This window comes from Desmodus rotundus, chromosome 10 (assembly GCF_022682495.2).
Source record: "Desmodus rotundus isolate HL8 chromosome 10, HLdesRot8A.1, whole genome shotgun sequence".
In the NCBI taxonomy this organism is placed as follows: domain Eukaryota; kingdom Metazoa; phylum Chordata; class Mammalia; order Chiroptera; family Phyllostomidae; genus Desmodus; species Desmodus rotundus.
Genome location: NC_071396.1, coordinates 65,909,952 through 65,933,138, shown reverse-complemented (window position 1 = coordinate 65,933,138; position 23,187 = coordinate 65,909,952). Strand labels below are relative to the sequence as shown.

Below are 23,187 nucleotides of genomic sequence, written 5' to 3'. Positions count from 1 at the left end.
GAGTATTCTGGGTAAAAGTATTGTCAGAGTAGGGAGCTCTCCTTGGGATGTGCCATCCTGGCATGCAGATTATTTCAAGCTATGAACAATTAAAAATCCAACAAACTCAGGCAGTGTTTTTTTGTTTGTTTGTTTTTATCTCCCCCTGTCCTTCTTAAAGGAATAACCTGCTTCAGGAAAGGAAGCAGGTTAACCTGCTTCAATAGAAAAACCTGTTTCAGGAAGGGAACCTTAGGATAACCACCTTAGCACATTCACTTTAGCACTTATGAATTAACAGTGGTATACACGAAGGATCCATGAAAAAAAAATCTGTGCCCTAAATTTCCCTCTGTCCCACCGTGTGTCGCTTTGTCAGCTAACCTGTAAATTGACTGTTTCCCTTTAGAAATCCAGGCCTGCCCCCTCCTCCCCCCACCCCTTTCTCCAAAATGACATCTATACCTCACTTTGTCTGTCTTTGGAATTTTTATGTTTATGTAAATTACCCATGTGCATGTAATAAAACTTGATTTTCTCCTGTTAATCTGTGTATGTTGTTTCACTTATTTAACCAGCCAGAGAACTAAAGGGATAAGGGGAAAGTTTCCCAAGTAGTGACATTATCATCTACAGAAACTGTCACCTACAAAAAACTGAGAAAAATAAACAATTACTCTAACAAAGTCTTCAACAAAATTATACCTATGCAAATAAACTATTTGTGCCTTCAAATGTCTTTTATCCTAAATTAAAACACAATGGGGCCCTAGCTGGTGTGGCTCAGTAGATTTGCAGGTTCGACTCCCAGTCAGGGCACATGCCTGGGTTAGGGGCCAGGTCCCCAGTAGGGGGTGTACGAGAGACAACCACACATTGATGTTTCTTTCCCTCTCTTCCTCCCTCCCTTCCCCTCTGTCTAAAAATAAAATAAATAAAATCTAAAAAATACACACTCACAATGGGAACTAATAACCTATAAAAAGTTAACTGCAAGCATTAGAAACATTTATAAGTATATAGTAATTCTGGAGTGTAATGCTCAACATCAGTATCTCCTTCCCTGCTTTTTTTTTATTGTGGTTTTTTGGTTTTTTTTTTTTTGAGAGAGAGGGAAACATCAACCCGTTGCTCCACTTATCCATGCATCCATCAGTTGTTTCTTGTATGTACCCTGACCAGGGATGGAATCTGCATAACCTTGGTGCATGGGGATGATCCTCCAATCAACTGAGCCACAAGGCCAGGGCTCTCTGCTCTTTCTTTCAAGCTTCCCTTACACTTTTTTCATGACAACAACAAACATATAATAGTCACTAATTACCAGGTGCTGTTCTAAGTGTTTTTTATGCATTAATTTACGTAAGGCTCTGAACAACTCAATAAGGCATGTAATATTTATATATCAATTTACAAATAACAAATCATTGGCATAGACAGGTTGAGTTATAGGAGTCTGTCCAAAGTGACAATGCCAAGAATGGAACAAAGCAATCTGGTTCCAGAGTCCTGTCTGCTAACTACTGTGCTGTAATGCCTTTGATACTCACTATCACACTCAACATTAAAATTGCTTATAAACCACTAGAGGGCATGGATTGGGATTATCCTTTGCACAGCTATATCCTCTGTACCGAGCAAAAGTCTTGAGGCTCATGAATAAATCATTGTGGAGTTCTTCATCGTTGAGATATGCTTTCCCCTCTAGACTATGTACCCTTAAAGGTCAGCTACAACAAAAGTGATACTGCAGCACATCTTTTAAGAGTGCGTGGCACCTAAGTGAAAAAACATTAATACAAAGAAGTTCTTCCTCCAAACATTCCTAAACACCTGCTGAATGAATATATCTTCTATTTACAAAGTCTTGAAGCAAAATACAAGAATGAGAAGCCTGTTTCAAGATAACAAACAGAGCCACCTCTCTAAACCTAACTTTGCAAGAAATCAATAGCTGCCTTAAATATTTTACTTTACTAGTAGGCAGATTAGTGGACTGCGGTAAAACATTACATGAAATGTAAAAGCTGTCCTTCACTACGAGTACTCCCTTTAAAAGAACTTTTTACTTTTAAAAAACCATACTTAGCAAAAGGTAAGTTTACATATGGTTACATTACTTTTAAAATAATGACTATTTTCATAGAATACTTCTAAACAGTAAATTCCCCTTATTTCACTCAAAACACCCAGGAATTTAAAAATTAAGCTTAATTTGGGCAAGGGAAACCAAAACAGACAATACTAAGAATTACACGATATTTAAAAGAGCAATTTCAAACTGTAGCCATCTCTGAATTACTTATATAGGTATTAGCCACAGTAAACCTCAGCATCGGGCAGGCTTTCCCCTAAATACACCAGAAATTCTACCATGGTTATCATTTCAACTCAGAACAATTTCCAAATTACCTTCTGATGCTAGCTAGCTAGAAGAGCACATATGAAATGAACAATTCCTTTGTGACACTATTCTGGAAACAATGTCAAAGTTTTTGCTTAAACAAAGTATCAACTCTTTCAAAACTTCAGTATCTCAAAGAAAAGCTAAAATTGTAATATTTAAGGTGGTCTGGGTAATTTGTGAGCATTTGCATAAAAGAAATAGGCTTTCCAGATTTAGTAATTCCTGCCGAGGCCACACCTTCTAACCTTCCCGTAATCCACAAGTAAAATGGACAGGGAGCAATGTAAAAACTGCTAAGAGCTAAAGTGAAATTACAGGTAAGTGATCTCCATACAGTCAGAAGGGGGGGCAACTGAACCGAGGCGGCTTGCAGGGACCAGGCTGCCCTACAGCTGGCCGCTGTGGAACACTTGCGAGCTACTACAAGAAAAAAACACCTTCCTTCCTTATAGCTTCTTCCTTCCCCAGGAGGGTTGAGGGAATGGGGGAGGCCCCCGGAAGGCACTCAAAAGAGAAAAACACACCCCAAGTTCCTAAATCAAATTTCTGAATACTAGGTTTCTTCTTCCAAAACGGACGGCTGGGCAGTTCTCGAACCCGCCGGAGATTTGGGGATAGTGAGACGGGTGGGCGATGGGGCAGAACCCAAGCCGAAGCATTACACAGGGCATCTCTTTCCACCAGCGAAACCGGGGCACACCGCTTCCTCCAGAAAACTCAATTTCCCCTCAAAACCGTAACCCAGGCCGGCCCAGGGCCACGCCTCGCCGAGCCCGTCCCCACGCCGGGCCGGGCCCAGGCCGCCACCGCCCGCCCGCCCGCCCTCCGCAAGCTGCCGAGACGGCGACAGCTGGGCGGGCGCACTCACATCCGTCCGTGTCCTCTTGCAGGTCCTCTTGGAGCAGCGAGAGGTCTGCGCCGAGGGGAGAAAAGAAAGGCCCGGTCAGCGCCCCCGCGACCCGCTGCCCCCGCCGCCCCCGCCACCCCCTCCTCCGTCCCGGCCCCGCGGCGCCTCCCCGCGCCAGGACCCCGCGCCTCGGCCCCACACAGGGCGGACGGGCGGACGCGGGGAGGTGCCGCCGCCGTCGCGCCGCCAGGAGAACAGGGGGCAACGTACCCGCCATCTTGTGGTCACCCCCTCCTCCTCGGTCTCCCGGGGATCCGGGGCTACATGGAGCGGCGCGAGCCGGGGAGCCGGTGGACGCGCGCGGGAGGGGTGGCAAGGAGGAGGGACGGGCCGGCGGAGGCGCGCGCACGCGCGCGCGCGCGGGGCGGGCCGAGGGCCCGGTACTGGGCCTCGGGTGGAGCGGCTCCGGGACAGCGTGGATGGGCTGGCGCCGAGGGCCCCTGGCCTCGCCTCGCCCCGCCTGGCCTGTCCGCTCCGGGGCGGCTGGCGCTCCCTCCCGCCTACCGCGCTCACACCCTCGGCCAGAGGCGCCCTTGAGCCGAGAGCAGCGACGGAGGCGCGCAAGCTGCCGCCGGCCCGGGACCTTGCGGCTTGTGCCGGGAAACGGAGCCGGGCAGGGCCTCCCGCGGCCCAACTCGCTTTATTGGGTCACTGGCCTCGCCCACCACCTCGTCGGCCGCAGCCCTCCTTTGCGGGCGCGCGGTTCGCGGTCCCTCGCCCCCTCCCCAGGACTGCACGTACGTCGGCGGCGAGTCGAGGCCCGGCGGAGGCCGAGGTTCCACCCTCTGGGTGGAGGAAGCACCGCCTCCCCGCGCACCCGGGGCCGGTCGCGAAGTGACTGGTAACAAAGCCCAGGGCCCGGCTGCTTGGTCTTGGAGTGACAAAATTATCTTTGTTCAGCCGGCCTTAGACCCAGGTTATTACCCCTATGCCCTTCTACTCCTGAGCTGACAAAGCAAAAATCCCCCAGCAAGGGCGTTGGCAGGCCTGGGTTCGGATCTAAATTCTGCCATTTACTTAGTGGGCAGGTGACTCGTTTGTGAAATGAAATATGGTAACTGTCTCTTGGAATTTTTGGAATTAATGAAGAATGTAAGGAACCTAGCACAGTACTTAATATCTAGGAGGTATTCAATGAAGAGTGCCTATGATTAGGTTTTTTCTCTTTAAATAATTAAATAATTTTGGTAGTACTTGTGGTGCTCAATTGAATTCTTTATCACAGATTTTTTACCCTTTTTTACATGTGCGTGATTAGCTGAGGCTCCCAGGTGCAAAGTGGGGGCTAAACTTATTTTTTTTGTCCTGTTTCACACCGTCCTATATCTCTAATTCTACCCAAAGCCTCCAAAGTGATAATGTGGAGAACAAAACAAAGACTTGTTTAATTGATACTGCATTGGGGGCCTGGTCTCTTGGGAAGGAGGGGGAATTCTAAATAGTTAATCAGCTTGTTCTTCCTTTCTGCATGTGGTGTTAACCAAGGAATATCAGTCTAGAAGATCCCCTGAAATTCATAATTCTCTAATAAAAAACGTCCCTATATCCTGTCAGATATGGAACACATTGTATAGTAAGTTTTAAAGTTCTAAGTGTAATAAAAATTGGAATACAATCTATAATTCCAGGTGTGTGTCTAATTTTCTCAAATACAGAATAAAAACTAAAGTCTAAATTATCATATATTTCTCTTCTTCCCTTGCAGAATGCCCTTATATGAATTCAGCTGACACCAACTATCAAAATAACAAGGAGTTAGAAATTCACGAACCATCAACAGAAACCAGCCCCAATTGACTCAGTCTGACAGTTTTGTGCTGCTGTGATACTTGTTGACACCCACCACTTTAGCAGTTCTGGGTGGAAGGAGGAGGGAAGAGGATTTGGCTCAACACTAACTGATGATCTCTAAACAACATAAAATTTAGAGTGCCAACTATTCTTCAGCTACATGTAAAGACAAAACTGAACGATGTACCCAGTATAATTCTCAGTGATCATGATAAAATAAATAGAGATTATATACCAAATGCTAGCCTGGGACTCAGAATGACTAACTGCCTTTGATAGCTAGGTCTTAGTAAGTTTTATCTCATTATTCTCTGGGAAGGCAATAATGGAGGCCCTGTATAACTTTGAACCATACATTGTTCAAGAGCTAGGCAATTTGGTTATCATCTTATCTGCATTAACCATTTCAGTAGGCTCCTTTAGACAGTATGGTTTTTAGACATTTCAGTGAGGGTATCCTTATTCGTGATTCAGCATGAATACAAATTTTTTACATTTGATTTTCTCTCTCCTTTCTCAAAGATAAGATTAATGGTGTTTAAACCAGTATTTATGAAATGCACTCTGCTCCCTCATTATAAAAAATGATATTTAAACAAGGAACAGCAATAATTATTCTATGTACCCTTACTCCAATTTCACTTACAATATAGCCTGTGGGTATACCAGAGGCTGTGTATTATTTTGTGGTCAGACTACAACATGATGTCTAATTCTTAACCTGTGCACCCCTGAAATGTGTAAGATGGAGTGTCGCAAGTCAACTTATTTTTTAAATTTTTATTGTTATTCAATTACAGTTGTATGCCTTTTGTCCCCATCCCTTCGCCCCACCCCAGCCGAACCCCGCTCCCTCCCCCACACAAGTCAACTTTTAAAAAAGTATCCAATTACATGTCTAGTAAGGCCTGAATTTTTCAGAATAAGTCCCCTTTCAAATGATAGTGAAAATTTTCATTAGTAGCCAAGAAAACTTGGAAATTAATTAATTTGTTCTTTAAACACAAACATAATATCATAGGGAAATTATTGCTAATAAACATAACCTACCTGGCATTGCCTGATGCTATCCCATTTATTAATGTTTACATTGGTAATGGAACCATTTACTTTTTTCTTCAGAATGATCATTCCTGAAGCTGAAAGTACATAAAAGGCAGATTATCAGTTACTGTTTTCAATAATAAAAAATCAATCTGAAAATGAAGAAATATGATACAAATGCCTTTTAAACATTTTTAACATTTATTTACTTTCGTGGGTTTTTTTTTTTTAAGACAGGTTCATGAGATGTCCCTCACAGACTGTCATCCCCAAATAAAAACAAATATTTTCCTTTTTAAAAATTTATTTATTGCCGATCTCTTATCTAAAGCCGCTATATATTTTGGGGGAATTTTGTAAAAGTAAATATACATGTGAAATTTGTCTTATCTTTTCATTCTACACTTCTAGCTCCATGTCAAGATGACATTCTGAAACGTGAAATCTTAGCCTTTTCTAGAGCTTTCATAATTTGGCTTTGTTTTTCAAAAACACTGGATCCCTTTTTATTGACTTCAGCTAAACATACATTTTCTGATACTATCCTAGAAAGAGAAAGGGAGGGGGAAATAAGGGAGGAAAGAGAAGGGGTAGAGAAGGAAGGAAGGAAGGAGGGGACAAAGGAAGGAAGGAAAAGGAAAGGAACAAAAGCTACAGAACTGAGCTCCATCCAGTGTTATTCCTATTCAGGCTGTTCTTTCTCCATTTACAGGAGTTGAAGGCAGCCCATGAAATGCAGCAGAACTTAAGTTCTGTTCCACTTTCAACCAAGGCTGCAAGTTTCTTAGCATATTCTTCTGAGCACAATAGTGCATCCTGTTAGGACCACCACTGTAAACCAAGTATAAAGGAGAATAAATCCTCTGTTTCTTATGCACCACCACGGTAAGTACTCCAGTGCTTTTTCACTGTGCTCCAGGTTAGCAGAGCCAAAAGGATTCTCCACTGAGCAATTTTGTAGTTGTTTAAGCAGAGGTAAGTCATCCTATACAGTTTGTTGCATGCATTTTAATTTTATTTTTAAAACAACTAAGATGTGAAAATAGTAAGGGTTAAATGGATTATAATGGCAATGTTAATTTTCTTAATACCTTTCTCATAATGCAGAAAGTATTAGTTGCAATCACATTCAAAGCAATGTGGAAGGGGCTACCCCAGTGTTGTTGGCAGTATATAGAGTATGTGCTGAGGAAATGCTTATTGTTCTGAATCTGAATAGATGAGTCAAGTTGAACCAGGAGAATAAAAAGCAAACCACACATTCAAACCCAGATAAACTTGGTGATTAAACTATGTCTTGATTCTAAGGTCCGTTCTCACTAATGCTGCCCTATGGTTCTATAACTAAGAAGAGAATGCTTCTATCCTAATTTCATCTTCCTGTGTATCTCTCTGTAACAAAACTGTGTTCCTGGTCCTTAATTCCTTCATTTGGCAAGAAAAATATTAGCACAATACAATTCATACACAAGATAGCTAATACATTTTTTAACTTTTTATTTTGAAATAATTATAAATTCACAGGAAGCTGCAAAAAAAAAAAACATGTACAGGGAGTTTCTGTGTACCTTTCCCCCAGTTTCTCTCAGTAGTAATGTGGTTCTTTTTGAAACACTTTGAGACCTATGTACCAGGCATTATGCTAAGTGCTTTTGTGTATTTTCCAATTTAATCCCTAAGACAACCCTGTAAAGTAGGTATTCATATTCCCATTTTAAAAATAAAAGAAACCAAAGTCCAAGGATGTGAAGTATTTTGACAAATGTCAGAGTAGAGGGGGAGGGGAGGGAAAAGGAGAAAGAAGGAGGAGGAAGAGGAGGAAGAAGAAAAAATGTTAACTTGACTTAATTAATTTGATTATTTAATAATTATTTTGCTTTGCTTTTTGAAACAAGATGTTCAATGAGTGAGGTAAACTTTGCCTTTCCCAAGGCAAATTAGGGAAGCCAGTGTACACTCTTTATTCCTATTTACTGTTTCTCTCTTACCCTTTATTTCTTCCCTCCCCTTTAAGTCTTCAACCCTCCTCCCCTTCGCAGCAAGTTTAGGCATCTCAATCTCTCCCTGCACCTCCAAGCTTATTGGACAAAAACTACTGGTGAAGGTTTTCAAGCCTGGAACTTGAGAGAAAATACTAATGCCAATCATGAGACAATGCCGCCATCTTCCTCAACTTACAGGTACCCAGCCACGAGGTGGCATCAATAGGGCTGGGCTCTGTATCCTGGGCTTTGCCACTACAATATCTGTGGATGTTGAATAATTACTTCACCTCTTTCTGATTTGGTTCCCATGGTTATGAAATAGAAATAATAAAATAGAAGTGCCTTTTTCATGCATTCTTGTGAGAATTGAAGGAGTTAATATTTGTAAAGTAACAAGCCAGTGGCTGGTATGTGGAAAAATTCAACAAGTAGACTCAACAGAGAATGTATTAAATAATCATCTATTCTGAACATCCCAAATTACTGATGTAAATAGTAATGTTAGTAGATCTAGCTGACTTCCAAATAACTTTGCCTTTGAATTCTTTCTCTTTAGCTGTCACTGCTCTTCAGAAAATGGAAATGGCACTTGCCCCCCCACCCCTCAATTTAATGGCATTTCAGATGGACCTGAATCCCCATGCTCACAGAGTTCTCATTTCTATCTTCCTGTTGTTTTAGAAAGAAATAATGCATATATTAGGGATGTAATGGCACTTGATTTCAGCCTTGGTGCTCAGCCCAAATTTGCTATTTAATTCTAGCTTTGATTTTAGCCCACTGTTTGCTTCAGTATCATTTCCAGCATCACTGAGACTTTGCTACTCAGTGATCATATGGGTGCACAGGTTCTCATAGCATCTAATCAGTGTGACAGTCTCAATAATAGAAATGAACTTGGCATGGATTTGTTATTATCTGAAGATACCCTTTCAAATATAATTAAGCATTCTGAATGTAACTTAAGAAGAAATCTCCTTAATGTGCTTCCTATGCTGAAATTCTGTCAAAGTTCTACATAAATTTATAATTATCAGAGTAACTGCTACAATAATAATAAATACTGTGAAAATTGCTATTTAAAAAAGAGAATTTTATTTCGTTTTTTTTTCCCTCCATTACCATTTACCCCCCCTATCGAGACCCCCTGTGAGAGGATCTGGAAGAGGGCATGTGAAAGGCCATTGATTGATGTTTCATTGAAAAAAAAAAAAGGAAGAAAAAAGGAAAAGAAACTAATCTTGTCCTAGCTACAGCAATCAGACAAGAAAAAAAACAAAAGACAAATTTGAGAGGAAGAAGCAAATCTGTCATCATTTTCAGATGACATGATACTGTATATAGAGAACCCTAGAGAGTCTGCACACACACACAAACTAATAGAACTGATAAATGAATTCAGTGAAGTAGTAGGATACAAAATTAATATTCAGAAATCGGTTGCATTTTTATATACCAATATTAACTATCAGAAAAAGAAGTTAAGAAAACAATATCATTTATAATTACACCAAAGACAAGAAAAAATAAAATACTTAGGAGTAAATTTAACCAAGGAGCTAAAAGACCTGTACTCATAAATCTGTAAGATTTGAGGAAAACAATTGAAAAAGGTACAAATAAATGGATGCTTATATCATGCTAACGGATAGAAAGAATTAACATTGTTAAAATGTGCATACTATCCAAAGCAATCTATAGACTTAACACAATTCCTATCAAAATACTGGTGGCACTTTTCACAGAATTAAAAGAAATAATCCTGCAATTTATATGGAACCACAAAAGACCCCAATAGCTACAGCAATCTTAAGAAAGAAGAACAAAGTTGGAGCCATCACACTACCTGATATCAGACTATACTACAAGGCTGCAATAATCAAAGCAGCACAGTACTGGCATAAAAACAGACACATAAATCAATGGAAAAGAAGAAAGAGCCAAGAAAGAAACACGTACTTATATGATCAATTAACTTATAGCAAAGGAGGATAGAATGGGATAAAGACAGTCTCTTCAATAAATAGTGTTGGGAAAACTGGATAGATACATGCAAAAAAAATAAAACTAGACCACTTTCTTATAACAAATACAAGAATAAAGACTTAAGTGTAAGATTCAAAACCAAAACTTCAAGAAGAAAGTATAGGCAGTAAATTCCTTGACATTGCTTAGTAATATTATTATTATTTGGATCTACCTCCTAGAGCAAGGGAAATGAAGGAAGAAATACACAAATGGGAGTACATCAAACTTAAGTTTTGGCACAGCAAAGGAAACCAACAAAATGAAGAGACCTATTGAATGGTAGAACATATGTATTTGCCAATGCTACATTTGATAAGGGGTTAATATACAAAATTTATCAAAAATTCATACAACTCACCATGAAAAAACAAAAAGCAAAACAAAACAATCCAATTAAAAAATGATCAGAAAACTTGAATACACACTTTTCAAAGGAGTGCATACCCATGGCCAATAGACATATGAAAAAATACTCAAAATCACTAATCACCAGAGAAATGCAAATTAAAACCATATGATGTCCTAGCTGGGTGGCTAACTTTGTGGGAGCATTGTGCCATACACCAAAAATGTTTGGGTTTGATTCCCAGTGAGGACACATATCTAGGTTGCCAGTTCCATCCCCAGTTGGGCTGCATCCAATCAATGTTTTTCTGTCATCTCTCTCTTTCTTCCCCCCACCTTCCTCTCTCTCTAAAAGCAATAAACTTAGGTGAGGATTAAAAAAACCCTCATGAGATATCATCTTACATTGGTCAGAATGACTATCATCAATAAAAACAAGTGTTGGCGAGGATGTGGAGAAAAGGAAACCCCACAGGTAGTTGGTGGAATTGCAAATTGCTCCTCAAAAAATTAAAAATAGAGTTAACATATGACCTAGCAATCCCACCTCTGGGTGTTTATCTGAAGACACATCCAAAACACTAATTTGAAAAAATATATGTGTCCCTATGTTCATTGTAGCAATATTTACATGAACCAATATATGGAAGTAAACTGAATGTTCATCATAGATGGTTGGCTAAAGAAGATGTGGTACATATATGCAATAGAATATTACCTGGCCATAAAAAAGCATGAAATCTTACCATTTGTGGTGACATGGATGGACTTAGAGGCATTATGCTAGGTGAAATTAATCAGACAGAGAAAGACAAACACCATATGATATCACTAATATGCAGAATCCAAAAAAGGTAATAAAACAGAACTGTTTCCTATTGAACCATTCAATAGGTCGTCTTTTCATTTTGTTGAAGGTTTCCTTTGCTGTGCCAAAACTTAAGTTTGATGTACTCCCATTCCTGTATTTCTTCTTTCATTTCCCTTGCTGTAGGAGACAGATCCAAATAATAATCCAACTGATGGTTGCCAGGTGGGTGGAGGGCTGGGAGGGTGGGTGAGAAAGGTAAAGGGATTAAGAAGAACCCATTGGTAGTTACAAGATAGTTATGGGAATATAAAGTTCAGCATAGGGAATATAGTCAATAATGTAATAACTATGTATGGCGTCAGGGAGATACTAGACTTATCATGGGGGGCATCACTTCATGAGTTATAGACGGTCTAACCATTATGCTCTATACCTGAAACTAATATAATATTGAATGTCAAGTGTAATTGAAAACTTAAAAAAGTTTTAAAAAACAAGAGGGAAAATATCAAACCCACAAACACACATATGCACAAACAAGAATTACACTCAGGTTTTGTCTTGAGCTATTGGGTGTTTCATATTGAGATGTTATTTATTGAGGAGGAAAGGACTGGGGAATGCAAGAGGGAGTATAATAGAATAAGAGTTCAATGCTGGATTTGTTAAAACTGATATTCCTGTGAGATAGCCAACTTGAGATGTTAAATGGGAAGTTTGTTGGGCTGAAGAAAGGAAGAGGTGAAGAAAGGAAAGTTAAGTAAGGTGTACAGTGACCACAAAATATTGAACACAGAGCACAGCAGAAGTCTTCTGATTTTCAGTCCTGTGTTCTTGCAAATTCATGCAAATGCCTAGTCAATAACATTATAGTATCATTTAATTGGGTATAAGGGCATACTCCCATGGGGCCTATTGAGAATAAATGCACAAGCACCTCTTTTTATTTTATTTCTTAGAGTCAAGAGCACAGAAATAAGACCCAGAAGCCTTGATATTTACTTTTAACCTTGACACTTACTGGTTTAATTGAGCCTCACATAAGTGAATTCATAGTGTCAGATGATCTCTTAGATACCTATTAGTTAAAAAAACTGACAACTCCCCAGCAATTGCACTCCTGAGTACATGGCCTCAAAATATTCTTGTACATGTGCATAAGGAGATATGTTCATGAATCCTCACTAAAAACATTGTTTAAAACAGCAAATTTAAAGGAACTTAAGCACCCACCAAAATAAATAAATAAATAAAACATTTACATGACAGAATGTTATTAAGGTATTTTAAAAAATGAACTAGATCTATGTGTATATATAAAGATCACAAGTATAGAATGTTAAATTGAAAAAGTAAGCATCATTATGTCTCAAATGTTCCAATATTTAGCTAAATAAATACTAAATATTACAAAAAAAAAGAACTAAGCAAGGGTGAGAAGCAGGTAGAGGTAATAAAACTAAGTAGCATTATAATAAATCAGCGGTTTTCAACTGGTATGCCAAGGATTTTTAAAACATGTACTTACCTTACTATTTAGTCAGGGGCACTGACCTCTTTTCCCTTAGATTGTCAAAAAAAAAAAAAAATGGTAACAGCCAACTCAGTGATAGCTGTCTGGTGTGAATGAATCAAAATTATTTTTTGTCTGATCAGCAAAAAAATAATAAATATATTTGGTGTTCTGCCAAAAAAAACCAAAAACAAAAACAAAAAAAACAAACAAAGAAAAAGTAGGTCTTAGCATAGTACTTGAAATAATTCAACTTTTGTAAAAGTATGTGTATGTAAAACTGATAAAAAGTAGATAAGAAGGATGCATTTCTGGTTACTTATTGGAATGGGGAAGGAAATAAAACTAGGAAGGGGCTACATAAAGAAAGCTTCAAATTGTTTTATGGAAAATTATATTCGAAATGCATATAGCAGTATTAAAAAGGAGTCTGTTATTCTTTGCACATTTATATTAACTTTATGACTCAAAACAAGAAAATAATCTATAATAACTGCATTTGATTTTAAGTTCTAGAAAATATCCTTTGAGCTAAGAATCTTTTGAAAAAAAGGCCTATTTAAAAAACTCTTGCCATCTCAATTTCACAAGGAGAAAACAGGTCCTAAGCAACATACAAAATACCCATGTGGAACTGTCTTTAATCCGAATAGATGTGCCATAGTGTAAAAACAGTAGGGGAAAAAAAACTTATAGAGAAAAAGTAGGTACCCAAATTATATTTTGTTCCCCCTAATAAACTTAAAAATAGATGCCACAGGAACACTTGCAGGAAAACAATTTCTTATAGATTTATTCCCATAGGCACTCAACATTAAAAGTGAAGGGAATCAAAGTTTGCCACCCTAAAACTGCCTTTTGGGATATTGACTTAAAGCAGTTTATTAAGAAACGAAAGAATGGGAAAGAACATTTGACCCACCCCCTTTCCTGTCCAAGATATTCAGATGGGAAGACCTGCTCCAGGAAGGAAATCTTGGCACATTCACCATAGCCCAGTATAAATGAAGTGTGGTAGATAGGAAGGCTCCAACAGGGTCTGTTAACTGGATTACTCCTTGCATCCCATTGTTTCTGGTTTGCCTAGCAAAAATTTGCCTTTCACATGTATTCAGCTCTTCCTCAACCACTTGTAAATTGCCTATTTTCTTTGAAATCTCATACCCCTGCCCCTCATCCCATTGTCCACAATGATGTGTAAACCTCAACTGCCCAGTGCATTTTGGGGTCTCATATCTTATGACCCCCATCCCTGCATGTAAATCCATAATAAACTTTGGACATTTTCTCTTGTTAATTTCTCTGTTAATTTGATTATTAGCTCAGCTAAAAGAATGTAGAGGGTGGGAGGAAAAGCAGGAGGAAAAGCTTGTCAAAATATTTACTATGGCCTGCCAACCATTTTTTGTAATTAAAGAGAGGGTTTTTAAAAAATCACCATTTATTTATAGTATTTATTTATTTATATAGAGAGGGCGGAGGTAAAAAGAGAGGGAGAGAAACATCAGTGTGAGGGAGAAACATTTATCAGCTGCCTCTTGTACGTGCATGCCCTGACAAAAAACGAACCCACAACCTAGGCATGTGCCCTGGCCAGGAATTGAACCTGCGACCTTTCACTTTGTGGGACAATGCCTGACCAACTAGCCAAATTGGTCAGGGCAAAGACATAGGTGCACAATTTTTCTAGGTGCACAATTCTTTCAAGGAAATATGGTACTGAAACCATTTTCCTGAATTATTTTGTTATGTACAAAGGATTAGTGCCATTGTTCAATGTGCCGGTGACAGTTTAGTCTCGTGAATGCACAGTAGAATGACTACAAAAGTGATTTCACAGATGAACAACATTGACAAATTTTGTTCCTGCACAATAATGTTAAACTTTAAAATATTGATCACTATTTAAGGGTAAGATTATAACTCTAATTAAATTTTTGACAACATGCCATTTATTTCTGTATCTATAAGTGTGACTTGTGATATTCAACTTCTGCTTCAGCTTTGAGTGAATTTGGAGCTTTCCCAGGTTTGGCTAAATATGGTTTATAAGATGTGGTAACTTGGCATATATTCAGTGTGTTGCTCAAATGTATGTCATTAATAAATATGATGTATATGTGCATGTTACATGACTTATTTACAATTTCTTTATATTTTTCCTCAACATCTCCCAAATCAATGTGGGCTGATAAGGGACACTAGCCTTGTGATAAGATAAAAATATTTTTATATATATTAAAGAATTATAAGAAATGAGTTTCCTTAATGACAGTAAAAATTATTTTATATACTTAGTGGGCAAAGGACTTGAATAGACATTTCTCCATAGAAGATATCCAAGTGGCCAACAAGCACTTGAAAAGATGCTCAATATCACTAATTATTAGGGAAATGCAAATCAAAACCACAATAAGATACTACTTCACACCCATTAGGATGGATATGATTTTTTAAAATGAAGAAGAAAGAAAATAAGCATTGACAAGGATGTGGAGAAATTGCCATCCTCGTACATTGTTGGTGTAAATGTAACATGGTCACCACCATGGAAAACAGTACAGTCGGTCCTCAAAAAGTTAAATATAGAATTACCATTATAATCCAGCAATTCTATTTCTGGTTGTTATGTACCCAAAATAATTGAAAGTAGAAACTCAGAGGTATGTACACCCATATTTATAGCATCATTATTCACAACAGCCAAAAGGTAGAAGCAATCCAAATATCCACTGATAAATGGATAAGCAAAATGTGTTATATATATATACAATGGAATATTATACAGACTTGAAAAGGAAGGAAATTCTGATACATGCTACAAAATGAATGAACCTTGAAAACATTGTGCTTAGTGAAATAACCCAGTCACAAAAGCACAGCTACTGTATCATTTCAGTTACATTAGTTACCTAGATTAGTAAAATTCATAAAGAGAGAAAATAGAATGGTGGTCACCAGGGGCCAGGGGAGGGGAAAATGAAGAGTTATTGTTTAATGGGTACAGAGTTTCATTTGGGAAGATGAAAATGTTCTGGAGATGGATGGTGATGATGATTGCACAACAATGTGAATGTACTTAATGCCACTTTAGGTGATCCAAGGGACATCTTGGGGGTTCCACACAAGAGCCTTCAAGGGTGAGGCCCCCAAAGTGAAAAACTAGGCCACATGCAAATGTGAAGGCCAAATGGGCCTTGATTGAATCAAGTGACAGGGAGTTATTTTGGGGGCTGAATGGGAAATGGTAGACTGAAATGGTAAGAAATCCAATCACATTTGTGGTATATGTCAATGTATTACTTCACTGTATGATTTTTTCTTAATCCTAGAACAATGGAATATAGTGAAAACAGTCCTTGAAACCCAGCTGGAATGCTGTGTATTTGTCACCTCAGCCTGCAGCTTAGTCATGAGATTCCACTGAAACTCAGAAAAACTGTACATCAACGAACAGTCAGTGAGGTAAGGACTATAGTTGGCCCCATGTGACAGATAAGGAAACCGAAGCTGAGGGACCATATGTAACTAGCCTCAGGTCTTGTTCGCCATACTATTTAGTGCCTATGGTGCAGCTAGAATTGGTAAGTCCTCCAGGAAAGCATTGCTTGATTTCATAAGGGGGAAGTGTTGCACCTTTTTGCCTCTCCCAACAAACAAGACACTGAAAACACTAACCTTTCAGTTTCCCTCAAAGTTACAAGCTCAAATGTTCACAGAGAGCTGTAGCTGCATCAGAAAGTCAGGCATTTTTTTGCAGTCGCAATCGCCTGACATTTCTGAACAAGGGAGACTGAAGTAACTGAAGACTCCAAGCCAGATTCAGATCAGTAAGACAAGAATAAGAAAGGCCCTGACGGCCACATTGAAAATGTCACATCTCTATTTTGTCAGAGGAAGGTGTGGTGTGTGGGCACATAGTGCTGACATAAAGGAGTAAAACTGGGCTGCTAGAAATTGTGTAGACCCGTTCTAATCACAGCTCCCTACTAATCGTGTCACTGGTCAGCTTTACTCAGGTGTAAAAGGGGAAGGCGACTGTTATTAGAGTCACTGTGATAATTAAATGACCTGATTTATGAAAAGTTACCTGGCACCTGATACACAGTAAGTGCTCAATAAATGCTAGTTTTTGTATTCATGTGCTTCTGTTTCTGCTGTCTCCCCAGTAATGGCATCAGCGTGGCAGTGCTACCTAGGACATGGGGTTACAATCTGTGTGAGACTAGTTTGGTTGATGTTCCACTTCCTCATCAGCTACTACTAGGCACTACCTACAAAGGACATTTAATGAATATGATTGCTTGAGTTCAAAACTGCCAAGTACCCATTAAAATAATTCTTCTTTTTTCATTTTACAATTTCTAGAGTCCTTTCATAAGTTATTTTCATTATTAGTCAAAACAGTCTTGTGAGATCAAAGGGCAGGTGTGAGTCCCAATTCACCAATGATAGGTCTGAAGCTTTGAAAGGGTAGAAACTTAGGTTGGGCCGGCCAGCTAGGTAGTCTGTGGCAGAGTCTGGGCTGAAACCCAGCCCTTCTGGGCTTCAGACCGCCAACCCTCTGACTCAGTACGTACATAGGCAACATTGATGAGAAAGGGAACCTTATAATTTTGAATTTTAAATAATTGTTATAATCTCAAATTTACTTTCAATGTGTGTTTAATATATATGGACCCATTTGTACATATATTTTGAATGTGATTTTTTCCCTTTTGTTTCACATAACCATTTCCATGTAAGCTAATTTAAAGTGACTTAATGGGATTCACTGAGGGCCAGACCTCTTTCCCTGCCTATAGGTTTGCCTCTAGGGAAACAGTTTGGCAGGATGAACAGATTGCCTATAAAGACATACCATATTTTGCCTTGTATTATGTGCACTTTTTTGCCCAAATTTTTGAGGGGAAAATAAGGATGTGCATTACTCATGGGTAGTACTAATTCTGTATCTGTATAACTGTTTTTAATTCTTTATTTATGCTTATGCATTAAAAGTGTAACTCTTGAAAGCAATAATGATATCCACGTGCAAAATAATATCCTGGAATACAATAATCAGTTTTGTTTCTAAATGTAAATAAATAAATAAATAAATAATTGAATTTAAAAATTAAAATGAAAGATTTTTTTTCCTGGAAGTTTGGGCCAAAAACATGAGTGTGCATCATACACAGCAAAATATAGTATCTGTTAATACATCACCACTGACCTGTAGTTACAGTGTACTGTGAAAATTCTATTGAAAGACCACACCTGGAGTTTGTCTGCAGGTCTGGCCATGCAATGAACCAGCATGATTGCTGCATGGGGGCTCCTGTTTCTGCATCCAGCCCTGGGTCTGCGGGCTACTCTACCACTGACCATTCTATCAGGTCCATCTTACTCCAGAGGAGTAGGACAGGAATGTGTATGAATGATTTCTACAGCATATTTATTTAAATTGTATTTGTCGACTACAGAGATGATGTTTATTTAAGGACATAATGTCTTTCTACAAGTATCATCTTGAGAAGATGACATAATTGACCTTTAGTTTACCTAGAATTCAATTGACCTCCTAGGGTTAGGAAGCTTAGCTGCCTGCTGAGTGTGTTGCATAATACTTCTATTAGTGCTTCTCAAACCAGCTTGCTTCTGAATGCCCTGGATGGCCTTTCAAGGCACAGATTGCTGGGCCCCACCCAAGAGTCTCTGATTCAGGGGCCTGAGAACTTTTATTTCTGATGAATCCCAGTGCTGCTGCGCTGGAGGCTACACTTGGGGACCACTAACATAGACAAAGCTTGTAGTGAAAGCATGAACAAATCTCACAAATTTGCATTAAATAACAATTGCTTCTTTTCAAATTTCCTGTTTTAAAATAGAATACTTATACATATTACACTATAATGAAAAAGTTTAGAAATAGAAGGGGTGGTGTTTTGAAAAATTTTCAAATTTCACGTAACATTCTATGATCCTCCCATAGAAGACACCTTTGTATTGAAAGAAAAGGTAGTCAAGTCAGCTGACTGGAGAATAGTTTTAATAACGCCAGACCACAGGTTTCATCCTTACACAGTAAGTCCTCACTTAGTGTTGTTGATAGGTTCTTGGAAACTGGGACTTTAAGTGAAACAATGCATAATTTAAAACCAATTTTACCGTAGGCTAATTGATGTAAACAATCAATTTACATAGGCTAATTGTGTACATCAATTAGCCTATGGTAAATCCTATAGCTTATTTCTGGCCACCAAGCACCAAACTTCTAAATAAAAACCCAAGACATTTCTAATATTAAACATTGAAATAAATGTGAGCTTATACTTAATACACTTAAGATTAATACAAACAAATAAAATAATGATTTTCCAATCCACTTATTCCAGGGTCATGGGTGGCCAGAGCACAACCCAGCAGCTCAGGGTGCGAGGGGGGACTCACCCTGGACAGGATACCCTACTGCTGCTAGGCACACTCTTACCCACACCCACACTCCTGGAAGACAATGTAGACACACGAATTCATCTCACTACATCACTCAGACATGCAAATTCTACCCATTGGCCCCAGCCAGTAATCTTTTGATTTTTCCTTAACAAAGTTATAGTGAAAAAACATTGAACAGACCAATGTTATTCTAGGACACACTGTATAGGGTCCCCGCAACTATGCAGTGGCCACAGATGCTTCTTTACCCCAAGCCGCTGTCAGTCACTGAAGGAGCCCAGCCGACACCCAGGCCTGCAGCTCTGCAGATCACCATGACTGTTTGGAGAAAGGATCAAAGTTCTTTTTGCTGGCAAATTAGTAGCACTTTCTTTATATTCTTATACATGGAACCTTATTCCTTTATTGCATAGAGTGATTAGGAAATGAGTAGTCTTCAAATAGTCACTAGTTTATCCAGCCTGGCCTTGTGCATGATGCAGTCAGTACGGGGGAGAGAGCCCTTCTGATGTGAGTCTGCATAACCACTGGGCCTGCTGTAGCGTGCCCAGTCTTCATTAAGAATTCTTTCCTGGTTTCTCAACTTCCCAGAACAAAAAAGGTCACTGACAAACCTAATGGTTGAATATTATGGATAAAATTTCTCTACAGAGAAAGCAGGGTGATGTAGTCGAGTGAGACATGTTTAACTTGAGTATAATCAAGTTTTGACATCTAACTTCCAGGTTGCTGGAAACACGGGAGAGAGGAACAAGCTAAATAGCATCTCAAGAAAACAGAGAATTCTTGAAAGTGGAACTTAAAGAGGACAGTAGGTCACTTCAAGTCATTGTCAAGAATAAAAGTAGAGGAGAGGAGTACTGTTCTAGATTATATGAAAAAAATTTAAAACAACTAAATGTTAGGCATAACCTCAATTAAAGTTTGGTTTGAATAAACCAGCTGTCAAAGTCAATTTTGGTGCAAATGGGGAAATTTGAACATAGGTTGGGTATTCACTGATACTAATTAGGTTTGGTATTATGTACATATTTTTCAGAGATATAGTCTACATATTTAAAGATGAAAAGACATGTCTATCATAGAAAATTTTCCAAAAAAAGAAAAAGAAAACATGTTGAATATTAATTGTTAAATCTACTAATGGGTAGCTTACATTATATTTTTCTTTGTAATTTTCTGATGCTTAAATTTTTGCAAAATAAAAAGTTAAAATATATTAGATTTCAAATTTATGTTTAAAGAATTTGCTGGCTTTTTCATTTGTTAGCTGTATGAACCTGCGCAAGTCATTTAAATTTTGAGTAGAGACTCATTTATAAATTGGTGATAACAATAGATTGAAAGTTTCACGAAGATTTAATAATATGTACATGAAAATGCTTGATAAATTGGCAAAGCTCAAAAGTTTTGCTCCTTCTTGTTTGTACACATGGCTTTTTAAAGTCTTGAAGTAAACTCTGGATTGTAAGGAGGTTCTTCATCTCTGAAAGTGATATAGGTGCTTATTTTAATCAGGGTTTGCCAGAAAAACAGAATCAATAGGATGCATATATATAAGCAAATACATAAATGTGTATATACATAGGATATCTCCTCAGTTCTATGAGTTGATTGCTAGATTGAGTTGATTCTTGTTGAAGTACTAGAATAACAGGGTTTAAAAAAATTTTTTTAAATTTTTTATTGTTATTCAATTACAGTTGTCTCCCTTTTCTCCCCATCCCTCCACCCCACCCCAGCCGAACCCACCTCCCTCCCCTACCTCCACCCTCCCCCTTGATTTTGTCCATGTGTCCTTTATAGTAGTTCCTGTAATCCCCTCTCCCCACTTTCCCCTCCCCACTCCCCTCTGGTTATTGTTAGATTGTTCTTAACTTCAATGTCTCTGGTTATATTTTGTTTGCTTTTTTTCTTTTGTTAATTATGTTCCAGTTACAATAGCCAAGTACTGGAAGCAACCTAAGTGCCCATCACCAAATGAGTGGATCAAAAAACTGGTACATTTACACAATGGAATTCTACGCAGCAGAGAGAAAGAAGGAGCATATACCCTTTGCAACAGCATGGATGGAACTGGAGAGCATTATGCTAAGTGAAATAAGCCAGGCGGTGAGGGACAAATACCATATGATCTCACCTTTAACTGGAATAACAGTTTTAATATATTATCCTTTGTGGTTGCTAGGTACTCATCCATCATTGAATATAAATAAATAAATAGAGAGAGAGAGAGAAAGAGACAGAAACAGAGAGACAGAGAGATACAGAGAGATAGACAGAGACAGGGAGAAGGAGAAAGAGAGAGAGAGAGATTGATTTATTTTAAGGAATTGGTGATTGTGGATACTGGCAAGTCCAAAACCTCCAGGACTGGCAGACTGGAGACCCAGAGAAGAGATAATGCATTTTGAGTTTGAAGGCAGTCTGTTGGTAAAATTCCCTCCTCTCTGTTCAGTCTGTATTCTATAAACCTTCTACTGATTAGATGAGGCCTACCCACACTTTGGAGGGTAATCTGCTTTACTTACCTATTGATTTAAATGTTAATATCATCCAAAAAATTACCTTCGCAGCAACATCTAGAACAATGTTCGACCAACTGTCTGGGTACTGTGGTCTATCCATGTTGACATGTAAAATTATCACAGTGTTTAATAAATGATTGAATAATGAGGTAACTAGTGTTTTGCTCTGTAGACTTCTGCGCAGTTACACAAAAGTGACTTGCTATTGGTGCCAGTCTGAGTTATTTGATGTCATAGCTTTCCAACCAGCAATAAATATTTAGGGGTTTGAAAAATACACCTAAATGTAATTGATATCTTTCCTAGAATGGCCTATCTAAACTTATGCTCAAACAGCATACAGTAAATTTCTTATCTTCCATGATAATTAGAATGTAGGACTCATGAAACAAGGGTCTTTCTGTCCCTTTACTACCATAGGCCTGGTACTAGGGCAGTGCCTGGGAGAGGTCGGCACTCAGGAAATACTAATGAATGAATCTATGATGGTGGAACTACGCAGATATCAAAAGTGTAATTAGTGAAGTGTGATCAGGATCTCATATGTATACATTTTATGATAAAATCTAGCATCAGTCCACATGCATAGAAGAAATGCCATTTCAGTTTAATTTGAAACATTTTACTTTTTCCCTGGACATTTTGAGATCAGGTTTATTGCCTTAGCAATTGTTAAGTAAAATATGAAGATCATGATCAAAAATATTCTGTGTGGAATCTTTCATATGGATGAATGGCATGCCAGACATTGAAATCATTCAACAGGTTCTAGTGAAAATTGTCAGTGAAGCAAGTCCTGGGGCTTACTAGTTGGCAATTGGATGGGGTTTGGAACTGCCTTTCTCAAAATATTTCCCTGTCATCTAAGAGCATAAAATGCCTGAAGTGCCACACTTTGGGGGGTATTTTAATCTTGAGGGGACTTTTAACTTTCCAGCATTCTCAATCAAAACATAAATACCTTACAAAGGATGTATTAAAACTGTCATTTTATCTACTTATTTTTAATTATTTTATTGTTGTTCAATTACAGTTGTCTGCGTTTTCTCCCTGCCCTTCCTCCCCACCCCATCCAAACCCACCTCCCTCCCTTGCTTCCACCCTCCCCCTTGGTTTTATCCATGTGTCCTTTATAGTAGTTCCTGAAAACCCTTCTCCCCACTGCCCCCTCCCCTTGCCCCTCTGGCTATTGTTAGATTGTTCTTAACTTCAGTGACTCTGGTTATATTTTGTTTGCTTTTTTCTTTTGTTGATTATGTTCCAGGCAGTGAGAGATGAATACCATATGATCTCACCTTTAACTGGAACATAAAACTGTCATTTTAGTTCTTCAGCAGGAATTAACTGAATCTAGGGATCAACCTATCAGTTACTAGATGTCCCATGTTTCTTTTCCTTAGTGATGACTTTT

General features: G+C 38.6%; 1 protein-coding gene across 4 annotated transcripts in view; it reads right to left on the bottom strand.

Moving 5' to 3' along the window:
* PPP4R1 (protein phosphatase 4 regulatory subunit 1) overlaps nucleotides 1-4,067 on the bottom strand; it is a 75,922-nt gene extending 71,855 nt beyond the window's left edge. For 2 of the 4 annotated variants that reach the window (XM_053912333.2, XM_053912334.2), the window contains exons 1-2: nucleotides 3,504-3,677; nucleotides 3,255-3,299 (exon numbers count right to left, since the gene is read on the bottom strand). In XM_053912333.2, the coding sequence (XP_053768308.1) occupies nucleotides 3,255-3,299; nucleotides 3,504-3,510 (52 nt within the window). In that variant the 5' untranslated portion in view covers nucleotides 3,511-3,677. Of the gene's footprint in view, nucleotides 1-3,254; nucleotides 3,300-3,503; nucleotides 3,678-4,034 lie in introns of those variants that run through there. The other 2 variants (XM_053912336.1, XM_053912335.1) reach the window with 2 other exon arrangements.
* Nucleotides 4,068-23,187: the final 19,120 nt, after the last annotated feature.